Source organism: Uranotaenia lowii, chromosome 1 (assembly GCF_029784155.1).
Source record: "Uranotaenia lowii strain MFRU-FL chromosome 1, ASM2978415v1, whole genome shotgun sequence".
In the NCBI taxonomy this organism is placed as follows: domain Eukaryota; kingdom Metazoa; phylum Arthropoda; class Insecta; order Diptera; family Culicidae; genus Uranotaenia; species Uranotaenia lowii.
In genome coordinates this window covers 54,669,820-54,685,828 of record NC_073691.1, presented here as the reverse complement: position 1 = coordinate 54,685,828, position 16,009 = coordinate 54,669,820, and the positions used below count along the sequence as shown (strand labels likewise).

Sequence of the window (16,009 nt, the reverse complement as noted above, 5' to 3'; positions counted from 1 at the left end):
AATATTCCTTAAAACAAGGAATAACTTTAACATACTGATTAATTTTGATTAAATTATTTTGACAAAAAAATAATATCATGCAAATATCGTGATTTTCATCATCGTAGAAACGATGAAAATACTATCAAAGACAATAAATTTCACGGTTCCCATTAGAAAAACTGGAAGCTGTAATAACCATGAACTAAATAGTTTTGTGTTTTCAAATGTATGGAAAAAAGTTGATTTTTTCATGGTTAAGTTGCTTAACAACCCCCTTTTTTCATGGTAATTTTTGCCAAAACTATGAATTTCATTGTCAAAAACCTTGAAGTTCACAGTGGATTCAAGGTTTCACAACCATGATATATTTTGTGTCGACCACCCGCATAGCGAAAAACCATACTTTGAATCTTTCGAATTATTCGGTTCTGATTATATTGATAGTTAGATTTATTTTTGGGTCATCGCTAATGCGCCTTCGCTAGAAACGAGTAAAAACTATTTCGAAAAGATACGATTAATCTTCCAAGAAACAAAATGAGTAATTTTGCAACACGCCGATAAGATAAAATATTATTCCTGAAAGATAAAATTAATCATCACGAAATAAAATTAATTATTTTAGCAACGCGCCCCAAATTTTTCTGCTGTCATCACACGTGGCCCATTTTGTGCCGGAAAAAATCTTCTCCTGGCATAGTTCTCGCAAAAATTACCTTTTATTGGTCGATCTGATAGGCAATAGAACCGGTTCCGACGTGGGATCAGTAGCCGACAGCGCCGGTTCCGGTTGTGCGAGGGTGAGTACACCGACTATTGATTAATAATAACTTTTTTTTTAGATAGAATTATTTTATTTCAGGCGCAGGTAGACGGGTGTCTCAGGCCTGACTTCTTAGGCAAAGGTGAAGGATACGTTGCTGGTTGTTCGAGAAAATAAAAAGGCGGAAGAGCAGCAGTGAAAGGCGTCTCTTGAATCATGAAGCGGACAACAAATGTTAGGGCGGCTCCCGAAGGAGAAAGCGAGGGAATTGCAAGTGGAGATCAAAACCTGGAGGAAGCGCTCGGCTGCTCGGAAATGAAACTTCGTGTCTGTTATAAGTGAAAAACAAAGTGATTTAAAAATGTTTAATAAATAAACAGTTGTAATAAAATTCCTTATGTTTGAATTTGATTCTAGTATTAATAATGGAAGCTACCTTTTATTATTTTTAATAGTAAAAAGATCTTTAGAAGATCAGCTGTAGCGTCAGCAAAACGTGCAAACGAAGATAAAATAACGATAACATCTATCTTTTAGCTACGATTCGAATAAAGAAAAAAGCAAAAAAAATGAATGGTTACTCTACTTAACGACCCGTTCGCTGTATCGTTAAGTGCGTCCAAACGATTCCATGTCATGAAAAAAAGACTAGCTTAATCGTACATTAATAATCCAAAAATATAAAGCTTATCTTTCGTGTGTCTTGGGAAGAAGATAATTGAAATCGTTAATGTATAATACTGATTTATGCGGCATATAATACATGGTAGAGTGAAAATGATATTCATGGTTTTTTCACCTTACTTTTCTATTCGGGAGGAAAATTGGGAAATTCTCCGAAATGACATTCTGTTATCATACTTTTATAGCAGAAAAAAATGCAAACCGATAATTCAGTGCGGTATGTTATTACATTCTTATATGACTTGGTTTTATCAATTAAAGTTTACATTAAAGATTGAATGACACACACACAATGTTTTTTTTTTGCTTTGGTTCTTTTTTCAAAATAACCAAAATCATAGAGCTTATTATGCATTTGAATGACGCATCAGCGTGATTCATGTGAAGTTTTCAAATGACGTTCATCGCCGCCGCCCGTGGCGTAGAGGATAGCCTTCAAGTCTTCTAAGCCAGGGGGTATGAGATCGAATCCCGGTCACGGTATACATTGTACACTTTCGGTGGGTTGGTGGTTGTAGCATTTGTAAGATGCTAAGCCATCATATCCTCGAAAGATGTACGCTTAGAGTTAAGAAAAAGGAATCTCTTCGAGGAAACATCATGTTTCATTGAGATCCTGTATGTGTTTGTGTTCGTAACGTATTTTGTACGAACCATATATAAATATTTAAGTAAAAATAAAAACTCATCCAGAAGGTTCGAATTTCATCATGCAGAAATTTGTTTAAGTCCACGGATCTAATCTGTGGGTGGGAGATTATAATTTAACGAGTTTAATTAAAAAAGACGTTTTTTCTTTATTTTTTTCAATTGATTTTTTAAAAGTGTTATTTTTTAAATTATGTAATGAATCAAATTTTCTTTCCCATTCTGACTCTGGCCATGAAGATAGGTGAACGTGTTAACATGTTCAACAAATTTGCTTACTTTTTGTATTTATTTATTTTTGTGTTGAATTCTCATATTTTACATAGCTTTGTATTTTTACTCGTCAATAAACTGTTTTATTTCAGCGCATCGCATTCGTTGTAAATTTATACGCCACGATGCAACGGTGATAGCACTGACCACACTGACTTGACTCTTAGAACAAAAATTCAACCATTTTCTGTCTAAATTTTTGTTGTCAGCTTTTGCAGGTTCGCAATACCGACGGCAGGTGTCGAACCTGAAAAAATTGACAAAAAATGCCCTGTAGGAAAAATTGTCCTTTTTAGCCCGATTTTATCGTAGAAATCGTGTGTTTTATTTTTAAAGTTGGGTGGCATTTCCTAACGGGATAGCATTTCTTCAAATCGATCGATGCGCACTCTGGAATCGACATTGCGTACTGTTGGAAAAATGATTTTTTTTGTTTTTTTTTCTGGAAAAAATATCCAGAAAACGAAATCGAGTGTCCAGTCAGTATGATCAGTGGTGATAGTATATATTAGATTTAAAAAAAATTCGTCAAAATTCGTTTTCGTCATAAATTAATAAGAATTTTTATGCCGGTTGTACGTGATTTTAGACGAGTTAAAAAAAATGCTAAAATTAGTTTCAGTGCAGTATGTCAAATGACACCAATGACGGTGAATGACAACAAAATGGGATCGTTCACAGATTCCGTAACTATATTGGAATCAAAGCGTTCTGCTATTTAAAAAAATCCCTTATTTATGTATTTTAGGTTAGCCATGCAACTGAATTCTCGTTTTCATTTCTTGCTTTGATCTGACATTTTCATCAACATTCTTCCAAAGCCAAATGAATACAAGCAAAGCGATGAAATCGTCCGGAAAAGTTTTTAACTGACGTTTCGAATCTCTACCGCGGTCTGGGTATGCTTGAAATTTCAGCTATTTTTTAAGATTTTCGTTTCTGTGGAATCGAATTTAAAATTAAAATTTGATAAATAGCTTTGTGTGAACATGATACAATTTTCGGAAGCGAAATAGTTTTGTTTTTCTCTGCCAGAAGTTAATCAGAGATATTGAAAATAATTAATTTTGAATGATATGGAATGACCTTAAAACTTTTTAGTGTTACGACACTGCGGCGGACATTATCCAAACAATAGATTACACGTTTTTATACTTGAATGCATGTAAAAAGTCGTTTGTTCGTAACACCAGATGTGGAAACACCACAAACTATCATCATCTTCATCATCATCATCATCATTAGAATGAAAGGGTTGCGGGTGAGATGGGGGGTGGGTGACAAAAACACCCACTTCAAATCGCAGCAGAAAACGTCAACACAAAAGCACTTCTGAGTTCCGATTCTATGGAATTAGTCAAGTTTATTGTAAAAATAACATAATTTCGTCTCATATTGTTCATTAAAAAAAGCGGTTAATATCGATTGAAAAAAAATTCGAGTTAAAGTTGTCCCCAACCCCAACGGCGGCACCCCGGCGAGTGTGTCATCTTCCTGTTTCGATTTCGAGCATGAGTTGCAGAAGAAAAACAGAAAAATCGATTGTGTACTTTTCCTGTGCAAAACGCAATTACAAACAAAACATTCGGTATTAAAACCAGTGCAGTAGCTAATCGTTATCACTTTCGCCAAGCGGAAATTGATAGTGATGTATTATAGTGTAGTTTTGCTGTGCCAGTAAAACGTAATTGAACAACGTCGTACAAGTTTTTGTTCTCTCAGCAAAATATACTGAAATTTAATCCCGCAGCAATGGATGTCAAAAAGCCCATCCTACACATTTTTGTCGTGGGATTTCATCACAAAAAGGGTTGTCAGGTAGGGGAAAGCTTTGCTTAAAAAAACTAATTGTTTCTGAAATAGATTCTTGAACGTTCTTACTAGGTTGAATTTTCGTACCCACCATTGATAGCCGGATCCGAGGGCAAACAGGAATGTCCATCCGGTTGGAAGTATTTGCCGACGCTAGCGCTGCCTGATGGTTCCCATAACTTCAACAAAGATTTCGTTTGTTTCAACTTGCCCAGCCTGGTCGATCCACATGAGTCCATCTACGGCATCAGCTGCTACAGACAGATACCCGTTGAGGAGTTGAAAATACGTACGGCCGATGTAACGCGAAGTACTGTTCAGAAAGCGGTGTGCGCTCTGCTGGCCATCCCGATCTACGGTTACGTGGAGGTCAAATTGTCGCTCATAGCCCATGCGTTCTTCGAGCAGGGCGATTTTTCCTGCACCGATATTCTGGTCAAGGCGTACGAACAGCTCAATGCATGTCTAATGGCTTCGTTATCGCTTCCGGTCGAATGTGCGCTGGAACCGGAACTGCTTAGCTCGATTACAATGACTCCCTCGCGGTTACATTTCGTTGGCCTACCGCTGAGAGATTTGGTTCTGAAGTGAGTTAAAACTTATTATGGAATAGTAATTTTTCGAGATTTAATTTTGATATCATTCCTCGCTTTACAGGTGGCGCCACAAGCTGCTTATGCTGTTCAAACTGATCCTGCTGCAGAAAAGACTAGTTTGCTTCGGCTCCCCAGTCCAACCGATATGTTCGCTAATCCTCGGAGTCGTTTCGCTACATCCGGAACTGCTGACCAAAGCTTTCCAGGAGGTGGCCTGTGTTAAGTATGTCCGTCTTCAAACTTAAAAAGTATTATCTAGAATGAGATTTAAAATTTCAGAACATCGCGTCCCATGTCCCCAATGCCCAACTTCGGGACACCTCAAGAAGAAAAGAAAAGCTTCTCATCTGGTCCAAGTTCTCCTGTGAAAGAAAACGTTGCAGTTGAAAAAATAGAAACGATCAAACCTTCCCCGGATTTGCAGATCACTCCCGTTTCGGATCAGGATGCGTCGTTCCAGAAAGATGCGGACACGGTAAGTATGGGAAGCACCAAAGAAGCCACATCCAGTTGTGAAGAGGCCGAAGAATCAACAACAAGCGATGGCTATCGAAATGCGGGTGCAGAATCGCAACAACGACCTACTTTGGCCCGGGAAACTAGCATGGACACGATTGCATCGAATTTTGCGAGCTTATGCGCCGTCAAATCGGAAGATTGGGTAGCTCCGCTGAGGGTGTTTCATGAGGGCAATCTCTGTCTACCGTACATTTCGCTGCCATACATGGATCTGCTATCGGACCCGGCTGTAAAGGGTTATATTATTGGTGCATCGAATGTATTATTCCAGCAGAAGCGGCAGCTGGCAGACGTTATGATCCACGTCGAGTCGGCCGTGATCGATATTTTTGACTTGGAGTTGAAACGAGCGGCATCTTTGAGTACCGAGGATCTGCGTTTTGCCGATTTTATTATTCGGAATGTTCAAAATCCGAAAGAAGATGCCGAAGGTAGCGAGGTGTGGATTCGAGAACAGTTCTACGGTTATATGGTGGCATTGCTTAAGTCATCCACGTGTCCAGGTAAAAGTTCAAATTTGAACTGCAACGACAACGGTTTTAATCATTCATTCCTTTTGTTGTTTTCTTTCAGAGGGCAGTAGAGAGTTGGAACATTTCAACGTTAGTTTTATGACGGCATTTAAAGGAACCCAATGTTACCAAGATTGGCTGACCCGTGGTGGAGAGACAGTTGCCCAGAATTTCGAAGCTCTAGCTGTTGGGCATCCCTTTGCCGGAAACCTTTCGGTTGCGGATATGAAACTTCGAATTGCACAGTACGTTGTTTTAGAACAATTTTTGAGAAAATTACTAAGCATTATGCCATTTACCTTCACAGAACCATGCAGAACAGCGAAAGCGGGCGCAAACTGAATCAGGCTGTCAATAGTACTAGTCGGGTGGTGGGTGGTGCTTTAACGACGGCAAAAGGCGCATTCTCAACGTGGTGGACGTCGATAACTGCTGTCGTGCCACAAGTTCCGGCAGGACCGGCGCAGGACCCAAACCTTGCACAAGATGGTAACAATGATGCTCAAAGTAAGAACGCCAGCAGTGGTCATTATTCGGACACGGAGAGTGACTCGAACGACGGTGATCCCGATGATGATGATCTGCTGGACGACAGCAGCAGCTACAGCGATCAAAGTCAAAGCGACGGTAATCGGAAGGTCGATTCCGAACGAATTGAAACGGCAGAAGTCACCAGCGAAAAGACCAACAATATAATCGAAATCGGAAAGGAGGCTGAAATGCTAAACCGGACACCCAAAATATTCAATGTCTAATCTGGATCCGATCGCGCCCCACCTTTTGATTGCCTATTATTCAGTAGTGAATTTGTCCTTGTTCTCATAAGTAACCGATAAACTCAGTATAATTCCACACGAGAGACTACATTTTGGATGCTTGTTATCTTGTTGAAGTGTCGACCCACTGAAAACAAAGTGTTTCTCATCCAGCGTAACCATAAGATAGTACTTACTAAAAAAATAACTCTCTCAATATAAAGTTTAGCAAATGATTACGACATTGTTGTTGGTATAGCCGTAAAGAATAGTGACCATTAACCGCTGATTCAATTTGATTCAGTTTCAAGAGAAGTCAGTTTCTGATCAGTGGTTAATACGAGTTTCTTCCATAAAACTCCTTCAAAAAGTGTAACTCTAGATTTGACAAAAGAAAAATACAGCATGTCATCCGCGCCTCGTTAAGAAAGTAATGTCGTTCGTAATATTCAATTATGTTCCTTCAAAGTTTGACTAACTATTGTAACCGATTGATTTCGTTAGTGTTGAACATTAACTGATTTGCAGATTCTTTATTTGTTTCCGTCAACCGATAGAACCAAATTAAAAAATACAGATTACAGCTGGACACATCCCTTTATACTCTGAAATTTATTTTTTAACAAAGCCCATTAATCGTAAAGCGGAATTCTGGAAATGGAGCGAAAGCAGAAACAAAAGTTGAGACTTGAGGAGATAGCGTGTATTTAGACTTATATTATTTTTTCTGTGAACAAAACTAGAATAGCCCTATGATGTATGTACATGTACCATAACTGCATTACTTTTCACGTATTTTGAAAAGGATAAATAAAAACTCAAGATATTATCATGTCCATTGTGTAACGATTTAATTTTGTTGCGCAGAGAAAACTCCCCCTTGAGCTCAACAATAGATCGGGTGCCTAGCGAGGTATTGCAAGACTACTTTTCATGCAAATAACTTTTTTCGCAAATAAGATACAAAATTGAGGTCTTCGACAAAGTTTTTCAGCGGAAAATTTCCTTTGAAGAATTTATAAATTGGTATAACAACCATAAGCCCACAGTAGAAACAAAAATGATGTTGATTTTTTAGTACAAAATATTAAATTTTCCCATACAAACATAAAAGTTAAAATTTACTCATGTTAACGTTACTTAAAAATTCAGCAAAAAATCATGGATGAATTTTGATCCAAAACGAAACTTTTTGTACCCAAGGTTTGGAGAAATTCAAAAATCACCCTAAATCGACTCAGCCTAACGATTCATCCCTTTTTTGAATCATTTAAGAAGAAAAACATATTCCGCCAGTTGTTCGAAATAATTCACACACACAAACACACACACACACACACACACACACACACACACACACACACACACACACACACACACACACACACACACACACACACACACACACACACACACACACACACACACACACACACACACACACACACACACACACACACACACACACACACACACACACACACACACACACACATACACACATACACACACACATACACACATACACACACACATACACACACAGACACACAGACACACACACCCTGTGGGGCACCGGGACAAACCCCACAGTATTGCAGTGCTTGCTGCGCTAAAGCAAGGCACTGGCGCAGTCGACCGTACATTTCCCTAGCTACTCGTGGGATTCACAAATGATTCAAAATACTAAAACTAATGATAAGAGAAAGAAGGAGGAGAGTGCGGAGAAGGGTGCAAGCCCTAATCCGTTCGGTGGCAGGAGTCTACGGCGATCTCTTCAGCTCGGCAGCTTGCTGTCCAACTGGTACAAACTCCAAAAGGCTCCATAGCGGAAGAAGGAAGAGAGCCTTGTCAGCTCTCCAGAGAAGAAGGAAGTTCCTATGCCGAAGGCAATGAAGGACGCGATGACAGAAATGAAGGCTTTGACTAGCTTGGTTTTGAGCAAGCAAAACATTCATAAGGAGGTCAATGACAAGCTTGTAAAGGCTCATAGTACATGGAAAATAACAGGTAGGCCATTGCGCTTAACCTCACTTGAAAGCTCCGTGTATGTACACAGCATGCTTGCATACCAACAAAAGTAGTTATGAAAATTTGGCAGTTTTATATAGAATGGCAATCAAAATTATTAATATCTCCATCAATAGCCATTCGATTCTTTTGAAAAGGGCCTCAGATTAAACATTGATTCTTCTGGCTCATCGGAAACTATTTTTTGCTTTGGATTTTCGGATCTGAACCATAAATAATGAGCATTCAAAAGACATTTTCATCACCGTCCCTCTTTTTTGAGAGCAAACAATTAAATATGTTCTTCCTGCTATGTTCAAAATTTGATAAAGATGTAAAATACCTCATATTTCTGTGATAAAAAATCAATTTGTTTGAATTTTTGTTCAAACTGCACAAGAAAAAGACCACACAAGGCAAAATAATCACCAAATTTTAGATTTAAATCGATCAAAAGCCCGTTGCATATTACTTTTAGTGATTTTGAAAAGCCAAATATTGTTTGTTGCATTAAAATGCATCAATGCATATTTTTCTCATAATTTTAATGATTGTCAATTTTTAGAAAAAAATGGTTTTCTGCAAAATTCCATACATTTGCCAGTTTATTCCATAACTATTTTTGGGGTCTATTACCAATACGTTGAAAGAGAGCGGAATAGCCTACCTTGTATATTTCAAAGTACTATGGTAAAGGCTATGGCTCTTTTTACAGAGGCAAACAAAGCAGTCCTAGAGATGATAGAGCGCTAAATGGCAGCGCTACTAGTAGAGGAACAGAGGCGGAGAAACCCTCTAAGGTCGAATTCACAGTGAGCGCGAAGCGAAGTGCGAAGCGAATTTCCAATTCGCGCGAAAAACCGCTTCTCATTGAAACACGTTGGAAAAGCATCGAGCGGTCACAGTGCAAGCGAAGTTTCGTGCGAAGACCCGGCTCGATCGCGTGAATTCATTCTGTTCATCCGGACATACACTGAAAATATTCTCTCGAATATTTTTTATCGCAAAAGTTTATTTATTTAATTATCATTGCCGTTTCTGTGTTGGTTATGAAAAATGCACGGTTTTTTAGCGTGGATTTTCACAAATAACGCGGTGTCAGTCTTTTTCAATTGAAACAAAATCTAACTGGCAATAAACGACCGGTGCCACAATATGTGTATAGGGCGAAGGGGCTGAACGGATAGAAGTTGGAATTCGTTGTCCGACGCCATCTTGAAATCCAATATGTCCCCTTCTATTCAACTTTAAAATGCTGGAAGTGACTGAAAAGCATGAAACTCCCACATCTGGGTATTCGATGAAAGGGCTCAATAAGTAGAAGTCGAATTTGGCTGTTTGACGCCATCTTGAAATCAAAGATGGCCGTTTTCCGCTTAATTCAAAGTGCAGTAAATAACTGAAAATCGCATGAATCATCCACAATATAGGTAATTAGTAAAAGGGCTCAAAAAGTAGATGAAAAATGATTGACAAAAATTTAACAAAAATTTTGAGAAAACTGCAGAAAAGCACTGAAAGAAATTAACAAAAATATGACAAGTGTTAAAAAATAAAGTAATAATGACAAAAATATAACAAAACTGTGGTAAAAATATAAATAACTATTACTAAAATTTGACAAACTTGAAAAATATAACAAATATTACAAAATTAGACAAAAATATGAGAAAAATTTCACATAAAAAGCAAAACTATGACAAATGTGAAAAAAATATGACAAAATTATAATCAAAATTTGACAATAAAATGACCTGACAGAACTAATATAAGGATAAATATTTGACAACTAATTTACAAAAATGACAAAGTAATAAAAAAATTAACAATAAAATAACAAAACTGACACATATATAAAACTATAAAAAAATATTTCAAAGGTGGTAAAAATATGGCAAAAATTTGACATTAAATTGAAAAAAAATAAGACAAATGGGCTAGAATATGACAAAGTTCTCAAATAAATATGACAAAAATTTGACAAAATAATGACAAAAATCTGAAAAAATTATAAAGAATGAAATAAAAAGATAACAAAATACTTTTAAACACATGTAAAAGAAATTACAAAATGATGACAATTACGTCAGTAAAATAACAAAAGTTTAACAAAAAATGACAAAAATCCTAGAATATAATGAAGAATGTGTTACAAATATATGGCAAATATGAAGAAAAAATGACAAAATATGACAAAGACAAATCTATGGGCTTGCGATATGTGTAGCTCAGTTGGCGAGTTCAAATACAAGAGTAATCATCGAACACGGTTGTACCGGGTAAGACTTTCAGTATGAAGAGAAGATGTTATTATATTTGTCATATTTATATTTCATTTGTTATATTTTCAATAATGTTGTAAAATATTTGTTATAGTTTTTATTTCGTGTTTTGTTATTATTGTAATTTTTTTGTTATTTAGTTTAGTCAATTTAATTAATTTTTGACACATTTTTTTAATATTTTGGTCATGGCTTTGCCATTTTAATGTCAAATTTATCAAAGTTTTGGTATATTTTTCAAATATTTTTATCACCTTTGCCATATTTTTCACAAAGTTTTGTTAGCGTTTCGTAATTTTTGTTGTCATAATATTGTAAAATATCTTTTCTTAATTTTGTTATATTTTTGTCATAGTTTTGGTAGATTTGTTTTCATGCGACTTGCAGTCATTTGAAATATTTTAAAGTTGAGCGGAAGCCGCCGAATTGGATTTTAAGATGGCGTTTCATAGCGTCAGACTGCAAAATTCGACTTCTACTAGTTGATTCCTTTCACCTAATACCCACATTATGGGTGTTTTATGCGATTTCAGCAGTGCGCGGTACGTATTCCCCGCTCACAGTTTTTATTCTGCAAATAAATTTGCAAAGATTTTTTCACGTGTGAATAATTTTTGCAAAACACAGAAGGTTTTTTTCAGTGTTGAACCGCTTCGCAATTCGCGTGCACTGTGGCCGGCCTTCAAAAACGAACTTGCGAAATTCATCCGGTGAATGAATATTTCGCTTCGCAGTTCGCTTCGCGCTCACTGTGTTCGTACCCTAAGGCGAATATCAGTCGCCCGAAACGGATCGATGTTTCCGTTCAAACGGTGAGTAATGAGCTCACTACTCCGAAAACCTCTAAGAGTGTAAAGAGGAAACGAGGGTCACCAGGTGATCCAAGACCTGGCACCCTAAAGAAGAGGGTCCGAGACCCGATGGTTCGACAGGACCCTGGCCAACTGAAAGGCAAGGACGATAGACCCAACGAGGGAGCGCCCTCCGAATGGCAAACAGTGACGCGTAAACACCGGAAGGAGAGAGCTACGAAAACAAATCCCAAGCCCAAAAAGCAGCGAAGCCGTTGTCGAATCCGCCTGTTCTTTTCTTGATTTTATTTCACTTAAACTTTACATAAACTAACATTTTCGAATCAATTTAAACGAAATTAATTTCAAGCACAACCGTTAACAACAATAGCCGCTGAATAACTGTCGTTTTTTCTCCACACGCTCATTCAACAACTCTCATAAATATGCACGATCAGACACAAAGCACAATTTCACGTTATTTTACTTCCAAAGTAAGAATATGAGTATGTTCATTTATTTGAACTTTTATCCTTCATAGAAGATCAAATTTATTTTACTTCTTAATTTCATCTATCCTCTACAGCCGTGTTAGGGAAAAAGGTAAAGCTATCGTAGTTAAGGCGCCAGAGGGTACGTACGCGGACGTGCTTCGTCAGATGCGGACCGACGACAAGCTTGCTGGACTAGGTGAAAACGTGAGGAGGATCCGTCGTACTCGTTCCGGTGAGATGATCCTCGAGTTGAAACGTAGTTCAGCAACAAAGAGTGCATCCTTCAAGGTGCTAGCGGAGGAAGTTCCAGGCGAGAAGGCTGAGGTGCATGTGCTATGTCACGAAGTAACCATCCGTATCAGGTAGGTGTTCTGCCTACCAAAAGGCGCTAGCAGCGATACCAAGGGCTTGGAAGTAATCCAAATCAACCTCAACCACTGTCACGAAGCACAACAGCTTCTGCGACAGATGGCGGTGGAAGAGAAGCTAGACATTGCGTTAGTAGCAGACCCCTATTTAAGGGCCCTGAATGGCACAAATTAGGTGACCGATAGTGCCAAACTGGCCGCAATAGGGGTGACAGGAAAGTTTCCCATACAAGAAGTGGTCACATCAAATGAAGAAGGCTTTGTGATAGCCAAAGTCAATGGAATCTTCTTCTGTAGCTGCTACGCTCCACCGAGGTGGACCTTGGAGAAGTTTAGCGCTACGATGGATAGGATAGTCGATTTGCTCACAGGCCGAAGCCCCGTTATTATCGCGGGGGATTTCAATGCGTGGGCCCAGGAATGGGGTAGTTCCCATACGAACGCCAGAGGACAAAGTTTACTTGAAGCACTTGCAAGGCTGAATATGGACCTGGCGAACGTAGGTAATACTAGAACCTATCATAGAGAGGGACGTGAATCGATTATAGATATCACATTTGCTAGTCCCAGATGGGCAAGTAATTGGAGGGTGAGCGAGGACTATACTCATAGTGACCACTTTGCGATCCGTTATCGTGTGGATAAAAGTGCACAGTCAGTCAGAGGAGAGGTCATGACAGGTGAACGACTCTGGAGGACAAAACAATTTGACCGGAATGTCTTTGTCGAGGTTTTGAAATGGGAGCAAAACCTGTCAAACTTGTCGGCGGAAAACCTGACGAAAGTACTCACACGTGCTTGTGACGCAGCAATGACGAGGAGAGCTAATCGTAGGAACCCACATCCACCAGTTTATTGGACTGCGGAAATCGCGATTTTGCGTGCCAGCTGCCTATGCAAGGCAATTAAAGAGAGTAAAAAGGCATGTTTAAGGAAACTTTGTCTTGATGCCAATGACCGACTATGGGGCAATGCCTACAGGATAGTTATGGCAAAAAAACAAAAGCGGTAGCATACCACCTGAAATGTGCCCCAACAAACTGAGGGAAATAACGAGAGAGCTGTTCCCTCATCATGATATCAATAACTGGCCGCAAGTCCCGTACGACTGGGATACGAGCGAGGTGGAGTTAATATCGTTGGAAGAACTGCGCGACATCGCCAAATCCCTTCAGTTGGAAAAGGCTCCGGGCCAGATGGTATCCCGAACATTGCAGTTAAGGCCGCGATTATGGAATTTTCCCTAAATGTTCCGATCGTCACTGCAAATTTGTATAGAGGAAAGGATGTTTCCAGAAATTTGGAAACGGCAGAAGCTGGTTCTGCTGCCCAAACCAGGAAAGCCATTGGGGAACCCATCGGCATACAGGCCAATATGCCTTGGTTGGAAAGATTCAGGAAAAGGTGAACCGTATCCAGCGGTACACCGAGGGCGAAGGCGGATTGTCCAAAAACGCCTTTAATAGTGTCAGCTGGGCAGCGATTGCTTCTTGGCTTATAAAAATGAGGATACCGAAATATCTCTGCAAATTAGTGGAAAGCTATTTCCAGAACCGCAAGCTTCTATACATGACGAGCGAAGGATTTCAGGAAATGGATGTCACAGCTGGAGTGCCGCAAGGGTCGATACTGGGCCCGGTTCTGTGGAATATCACGTATGGTGAGGTGCTGACATTGAGCCTGCCAGAGGGAGTAAAGTTGGTTGGTTTCGTGGACGACGTCGTGCTACTAGCGACGGGTTACTCAACAGAAATCGTCCAGCTAAGAGCTTCAGAGGCTGTGGAAGCGGAAGCACTCCAAAAGTTTGCAGTTGGCTCACCACAAAATCGAGATGGTCCTGATATCAAACCTGATTTCACCGCAAACAGGCAGGATTACAGTTGGATCATGCACTATCAAATCAAAGCGTGAGCTTAAATATTTGGGTGTGATAATTGACGACCGGCTGAGCTTTAAAAACCACGTTGAGTATGTGTGCAAGAAGGCGGCAACAGCAACGTCCGCACTCACGAGGATAATAGCGAACAACTCGGAGATCCGAAGTAGTCAGTGAAGGATAATTTCGAGTGTAGTTTCGTCAATCTTTCGGTATGGAGGGGCGGCCTAGAAATCTGGTCTTAACATTCAGTGTAACCAGCAGAAGCTGAACAGTGTACAGAGGCGAATGAATTTGCGTGTCATCAGTGCATACCGTACCGTTTCGTCGGAGGCTGCATGCGTTGTAGCGGGAGTCATGCCCATCTCGGTTTTGTTGATGGAGGACTCCTTTTGCTACGAAAATAGAGGCACGCAAAACGTGAGAACACGAGCCAAAGATACCTCCTTGGCCAACTGGCAGCAGCTGTGGGACAGCTCGGAAAGATGAAGGAGGACCCATCGTTTGATCCCAAACATCAAGGAGTGGATGGAGAGAAAGCATGGCGAAGTGGATTTCTACATGACGCAATTCCTGACTGGTCATGGATGCTTCATGAAGTATCACCACAGGTTCGGACATGCGGCCTCGCCGGTCTGCCTAACATGCGGTGACGTGGACGAGACACCCTATTGTCCAAGATTTGAAGAGGAACGTGCCCACATATTCGCCGCCTGCGGACCAGAAACGACAGCGGACAACATGTTGCAGAAGATGTGTGATGACATCAACACATGGCAGGCAGTCAGTGATGGGCTCGCCCGGATAAAGACTGCCTTGCAAAGGAGTTGGAGACTGGCGCAAATTGCGATTGACGTAGGATAAGGTAGGTTAACTTTACTAAGCTTAAAGAGTCCGAAGCTATGAAATGAACTACGCAAAACAATCTGCGTAGCCGATGGGAGTACAACGTGAAGATGATCTTGGGCGATCAGAATGATATTTAATTTAAATATGAACTTCTTGGCGAATGATGCATAAGTAGCGAATATGCGTGAATTAGACACCCCCTACCGAAGTATTGCCTTAGGGCAGGTACCGGTTTGGGAAATAGTCTGAGGCCCCAGGTGGAGTTAGGGGCATATGTATATACGGATGAGTATATAACGAGTTGACCCATTGTTCCCATATAGACAAGGCACTCTAAGTGCATTGGGACCAATTCGTAAAATTCCTTTTTTCGAATTTATCACCTGGGTAACCAAAAAAAAAAAAAAGAAAAAAACAAACACACACAAACGCGCGCGCACACACGCACGCACACGCACACACACGCACACGCACACACACACACATACACATCAAAGATAATTTGTATAAAGAAACCAATTACTGTAAGTTATTTGTAAGTTTACTCTCTGGAGCCACTCTTGCATTTTTCTATGAACTGACAATGTCTTATTACTTTTCAAAAGAATTTATTATAATTACATACGGGGGAGGGAGGGGTTGAGAATGATCGAAAATTGTGTTTCGGAATGTTTCATTTCAATGACCCTCGAGAAAGTCGATTTTCAGCTAAATTTATTTTTAGAGATAAGACGTTCCATGCTTTTCTAAGACAAAATAAAAATTTTGATATTTCCGATTTACTTTGGTCTCCCG

The 16,009-nt window shown here is 39.6% G+C and overlaps 1 protein-coding gene and 1 long non-coding RNA gene across 2 annotated transcripts; both read left to right on the top strand.

Moving 5' to 3' along the window:
- The first annotated feature begins 464 nt into the window (after positions 1-464).
- LOC129739482 (uncharacterized) lies at positions 465-1,136 on the top strand. Its single transcript, XR_008735876.1, has 2 exons — positions 465-782; positions 845-1,136. It is a non-coding gene; the product is annotated as an uncharacterized LOC129739482 (long non-coding RNA).
- Positions 1,137-3,636: 2,500 nt separating this feature from the next.
- Positions 3,637-7,361, top strand: LOC129751259 (late secretory pathway protein AVL9 homolog). Its single transcript, XM_055746654.1, has 6 exons — positions 3,637-4,168; positions 4,235-4,749; positions 4,820-4,981; positions 5,038-5,780; positions 5,851-6,034; positions 6,097-7,361. Exons 1-6 carry the CDS (start codon positions 4,103-4,105, stop codon positions 6,542-6,544), a joined length of 2,118 nt encoding a protein of 705 aa, XP_055602629.1. The 5' UTR covers positions 3,637-4,102; the 3' UTR covers positions 6,545-7,361.
- Positions 7,362-16,009: the final 8,648 nt, after the last annotated feature.